Source organism: Pygoscelis adeliae, unplaced genomic scaffold (genome assembly GCF_000699105.1).
Source record: "Pygoscelis adeliae isolate BGI_AS28 unplaced genomic scaffold, ASM69910v1 Scaffold443, whole genome shotgun sequence".
NCBI classification, from domain to species: Eukaryota; Metazoa; Chordata; class Aves; order Sphenisciformes; family Spheniscidae; genus Pygoscelis; species Pygoscelis adeliae.
In genome coordinates this window covers 298,527-304,526 of record NW_008824447.1, presented here as the reverse complement: position 1 = coordinate 304,526, position 6,000 = coordinate 298,527, and the positions used below count along the sequence as shown (strand labels likewise).

General features: G+C 38.0%; 1 protein-coding gene across 5 annotated transcripts in view; it reads right to left on the bottom strand.

Moving 5' to 3' along the window:
- Window positions 1-6,000, bottom strand: part of LRP6 (low density lipoprotein receptor-related protein 6) — a 118,129-nt gene that overhangs the window by 67,103 nt on the left and 45,026 nt on the right. For all 5 annotated transcript variants that reach the window (XM_009321016.1, XM_009321018.1, XM_009321017.1 and 2 more), the window contains exon 2: window positions 4,286-4,483. In XM_009321016.1, coding sequence (XP_009319291.1) covers window positions 4,286-4,479 — 194 coding nt within the window. In that variant the 5' untranslated portion in view covers window positions 4,480-4,483. The remainder of the gene's footprint in view (window positions 1-4,285; window positions 4,484-6,000) is intronic.

Genomic DNA, 6,000 nt, shown 5'->3' with positions numbered 1-6,000 from the left:
AAACTTGATCAAATCTTTACTCATCTGCTTCCTTTGCTAAAAGTTACCAAAACTATTCAGATCTAGAACATAGTATTTTTGTGAAGCTATTTGTCTTTCAATAACTCAATTGCCTTTTTCATTTCTTCAATAGCTCCAGCTTCCAGAACCATATTTTCCCAGACACTGACAGTAGGTAAAGCAGCAGAAAAACTAGTAACGCTTCACAATGATAAAACAAAAAAAATCTGGTTTAATCAAGAGAAATTTAGATAGCAACAAAAAAAATTAAACTTACTTTCTAAATATAAAACAGCAGTTAGAAGAATGGCCTAAATATCAAGAAGAAATCACTAAAATGAGCAGTTTCTAAATAAGCCAAAAAGTCTGTTTTAAGTTAGATTATGCACTCAATGATAATGATCTTGTCCTCCCATTCTTAACTCTTAAGGAAAATTACTCTAAAAGGTAGCCCTCTTAAAAGGGGATTTTAAAAGCAGTGGTGAAAAAAAGTTGGCCTAATCACACAATGTCATCTTTTCACATGGAAACAAGGGTATTTGATCATTCTAGCTGTGTATGCATCTCCTCCAACTCCATATCCAATGCATCTTGTATCTCTTGGCCAACCATTCAGGAAAGCGGGGATCACAAAAAGATTTTTATTTTTACTTTTTACAAGTTTTCCTTAACAAATGGACAGCTGTGAAGATGCGAGCAACCCTAAACCCCCTGTATTTGATCCACCTGACAGGAGGAGCAGCTGAAATATACTGCCCAGGAACACTTTGTCGAGCTGCCAGAGCCAGCAAGAGTGCACAGGGGACACAGACAGGAGCAAGGGATAACGCTGAGTGAAGGAATATAAGTTGTCATGGGTGCATTTGAGGGATGGCAAGAAGGAGGGAGAAAAGAGGCGGGGGGGGGTGTGTGCACATGCTTGTGCACACAGGGCACAGGAACATACAGAGAGAAGCCAGAGGGACTGCTGCTGGGGTGGAGGGATAAGTAGAAATCCTTCTAACCCCAGTTGTTATTAGTTCTACCATTCAGAGAAAAATCTGGTTATTTTTTTCTTTTTGGGGGGGTGGGGATGACTAGGAGAAAAGACTGAAGGCTTTGTGGGTTTTGGGTCTGTTTTTTGGGGGTTTTTGGGGTTTTTTTTTTTTTTTTTTCCACTCAAAAGGAAGATCTCAGGGGTTTTTGTTTTGTCTGCAGAATTAGAAATTGTCTTTTCTTTTTTAGTATTAGAAAATCAGTTATTGAGAAAGATGAATAAAATAATTAAGAGCCAAAATACAGAATTACAGCTGTAAAATATATTGAGAAAGGTGAATTTGCTGAATAACGGAAAGACAGTATTTAACAAAAAAGAATCACTTTAGACAGCCCCAGAAGATCTTTTTTCTTAAGACAGGCAGAGGCTAAGAAGTCACAGCAGAGAAAAAAAATACATAAAACCCCATTGTAGAACAGCTTAACTTCTGTAATTCTTTCCTTTTTTCCCCCCTCCCGATGATGTAATTGCAAAGAATAAAAAAACAAAACAAAAATGCCTGGATACAGATGTTGACTATTTTCTGAACACTCAGAACTTTCTCACATGCCTAGGGAAAAACAGGTGCTGTGTTTTTGAAGTGGTGTGTGCTTCTGAGCGCTTAAGGGAAGTCATATGCCCTTTCCTCTCTAAAGACAATTTCCCTTTCTCCCCCTCAAATGGTAACATATTAGCATACTGCCATGAAATATTTCTGATACATTTTAGTATCAGTTTAAAAATTAAAACCCAACAAATTTCAAGTATTAGACTAATTGTTTTGTTTTTAATGGATATGTAAGAAAGAATTAGTAGATCTAAAAATCTAAATTACTTGTCTATACAGGTCTTTATTACAGGTTTCACCAATTCCAGAGAATTTACTCCGGAATGAGGTAACTGCTGGGACCCAGGTGACTTCACTTCTATGTCATGAGACAGCTGTTAGATGCAGCTCTCTGCAGACAGACAAGGTTTGTCAGCCCCTCACACCAAGACAGACCAGCACCTTCACAGCCTCATCTCTAGAATGAATCACTTCCAGGTTAGCCAAAGGCAGGCCAGGGAATAAACACCATTAAAATAAAAACAAAATACCAAAACCAAGTATATTTACACCGCTGTGCAACAGACCACCAGTAAGGGAAAAACTGCAAAGAAGTCTATAGCAAAAGAAGATTGAAAATGCAGTAGTGCCAGCAGGAAACAAACACCCAAGTAGCTCTGGAGCCAGAAAGACTGGAGACACCAGATAAGACAGGGAGGTTTGTGCTCCATGGGAAAAACATAAATATAGATTTGGATGGTGGTGGTGTCGCTTTTTGATCAGTGGAGACTTTTCAAGCAATTAACATTTCAAAAATCATCTCTACATCCTGCATCATTTTCCAGGGGGTGCTATCAAAAACAGTATCATTTAATGCAGCACCTGATACGCATTCTTTTCCTAGAAAGCCATCAGCCAGACCGCAGTAGCGTGTTGTTCTACTAAGGCAGTCCTTTCCCTCTCATATAAATAGAAGAGCACAAAAAGGGGGTGACTCAAGAATAAAACGAGCTACCAATTTATCCTGTTGGACAAAGCCACCGAAGTGGGTTTTAGGTGTGATCGTATCGGTAGTCATTTTGGAGTGGTACTTTCTTCTCGCTGGCGTTGTTCGGAGCATGGGGTTGTTTCGGTTTTGCTTGTTTCTGTTACTCCTACAGCAACTGTGAGCATTTCATATTTGTGTGAGAAATCTATATTTGGACTGCAATTTTTCAGGTGGCAAGCTGTCACATTGAACCCCACGTGTGATTGCTTTCAGTCAAGATGACTCTCTTTAAAGGTCTGTTACACATCTGGTTTCATGATGTCTCTATTCTTATCATGGGAGATAGACAACATTATAAATCATTTTTACAGAGGAAGAGATTTTAGGGTATTCTAGTTAACCAGCACCAATTGGAAAAAAGACTCAAGTTATTATTGTACATGACAATTCCCATCCCTTTCTCTCCATTACTTGAAAACTTACGTGACAGTCTTCCTTTTTTAAAGAAAGTACCACTACGAAATATTTCTCTCTTTTTTGGTACTATTAAGTTTTCTTTCTTGTGAAATAAACAGCAAATGAAGGACTACTTCAAAATAGATATCCATATCTCCATGTTTTGAATTAACAAAGCCAGTTATAATATTCATATCCAAAGACACAAATTTAAAACTGCATCTGACTCCTGTTACATTCTATAAACAAACACTGTTACAAAAATACTGCATGAACTTTTGGTCTCTTAACAGGCAGAATTTAAGAAGAAAATGACATAACCTTTCAAACCAGAGTTACAAGAAACCGTGGAGTTCAAAATAAATACCACAGGAAGACAGTGGATATGTTTCATGCGTGCTGCCTATGTTCCTACTCACAAGTCCACACAAAGCACCTATCTTGTCAATATGATTGATTTCTTTATGCCAGATTAACATTTGTGGTGAAAGAAGGGACAAGTCCCTAAGAGGTCAGAACGAAGAGCATAAGAAAGGATATTTCATGCCTAGATAAATCAGCTGCAGCATCACAAAAATTTGCAAAGGATAACCTCAAAAAATCATCTCTCTGTATGATACCTTGGGCACAAGCTAACTGTGATTCATTTGTGTGTGCAAACAGTACTTGCCAAAGCTATCTCATTTAACAAAGAGGGTCATTGCCCAAATTAGAGATAAATGCATATATACAAAGTACCAGTTATACCCTTAATTAAGAAGTAGCTGTGACTGGATCAAAAACAATTACAATCATTGCTATAAAACTGTTAAAGGAAAACAGTCATTTTAGCATAGTTCTCTGTAAAGACTCTTTTCCACTATTTCCCAACCCCTAGGATTAATGAAACTGAAATACGAGTATATGATGATACAGTTTTTCAGATTATTTTCTGCATTTCTTAATATCACAGCAACAGCACAGAAGACCTATTGAAAAGGAACAATTCTGCTATATAGTCTTACACAATTAAGAACAGGATTCAAGGATTTCTTTATGGGACTGGTTCTGAGAAAAGACTTAGTGAGAGTTACAGGATACCCCAAAGAGGAACACACATTTAAATTCACAGTGTTGGAAAGGGGAGGATGGGGAAGGATAAGAGTTTCTGATCGCACTAGTTTGCTTAAAATTTTGAGTGCTAACATGACAATTCCCTGCAACTCAACTTATGATGTTGTTTCAGCAACATCTTCTAAGAAAAGCACCACATTACATACATCAAACAAAAACTTCTTACCTATGACTTCCATCCAGATTTGATTTGTGGATGAAATTCAGTTTAGCATCTGCCCAGTAAAGCTTCTGTTCCTCATAATCCAACGTCAGTCCATTTGGCCAATATATGTCCGTGTTGACTATAATGGAGCGGTTTGACCCATCCATCCCAGCACGTTCTATCTTTGGCACTTCTCCCCAGTCTGTCCAATACATGAACCTATAATTATTTTAAAAAGAGAAAAGACAAAAAAAAGAAAGCAATCACGTATAAATCTACAACTGGAACATTGGATACAACTTCCAGTAAAGGCAAAGGCGCTCTCTATTCTGCAGAGACAATGCCTATGGAGCTCTGTTCTATTGGGTAAGGTACACACATCCTGTGAAACACAACGGAACAAAGTTACTTTACAAAAAGCTGAAAACAAACAACTTAAGACAAACCCACAGCACTATGTCACATTATACTTCGTGTGTTTCTTTCGTTCTTTGGGTCAAGTGAGAAAATTGGGGATATCCAACGGATCTTGACAATAATCTCAGAATTCAACATTAAACAGCAAAGATAGATATTACAGACTATCATAAAAAGGGAAACAGAAAAAGAAGGCGTATGGACTTATAGCGGACATAGCAGCTGCATGCGAAGCAGTGAAGTGGATTTGATGGAAGACCAATTCATGTCCTTTTTTTCCAGAGAAATTCAGAGACAGGCAGCTAAGTCAACATGTTTAGAAGTACAGTTTGCACCCACTGACGGGGCAAAACACGCCATAAAATCTTTTAAGACTGGGGAAGCAAGTGTTAAAATGTGTTAGCATATATTGGCACATGTTTAAACATTATTCAGCAAGTAGTCGGGGGAGGGAAGTTACCTAGTTGCATTTAAGACTGAAGTGAAGCAAGGGAAATGACTTTATTATGGCTGGAGACTAGCGGGGGTAAGAATATTTGTCCCTTTTCTGCAGGTGGTAGAAAATGGATTTACTTTTGTGGGTTGTTAACAGAATGCATAACTAAACAGAAGTAACATATAATATAAACAGATTAGACAAAGCATGTCAATGAAGCTTGCTCTGTTTTGTTGTTGCAGCTGGGACAGACAAGAAGACTACTGTCCTAAATTGCTTCTCATAACCCCATGACATCTGCCAGCATACCTGCTTGTATCTGTGCTCCCTAACCTGGCTCAGTCAAAACAATCCAGACTAGGAAAGATCTGAAGCCTTTAAACTAACCCAGATCATCACACAATCACAGTATGTCACTATATGGTGCCCACATGTGAAGAGGCCTGGCCACCCATCCTTTAAGGAAAAACAAATGTGCAACACATTTAAGGAACATTTGCAGATCAAGTTATTCTTGGCAAAGAATTATTTTTTTTATTTTAAAAAGTCAGGAAATTCCATGTCATATTTTTCCCCTTAATTCATGTCTACAATGTGTTTGTTTTAATGCACAGCTATATCTGCGGACAGAAATGCAGCTGATTAACACGAATATTGCCCTATTCGATCCCAAGTGAGTCATCCTTCATGGAGCAACGTTCCTGTCTTAAACACAGAGCACAAATATCCGAAGAGAACATGTGAGATTTCTGTAGACACGAATGAGTGCTACAGAGAAACTGTTTTTCCATCAGGAAGAAGAAAAAAAACAACAAATAAATTTTCAGATAGGTAGCACAGTAGCAAGTCGCCTGGTCAAGCTATGCAGTAAGAAAGCTACATA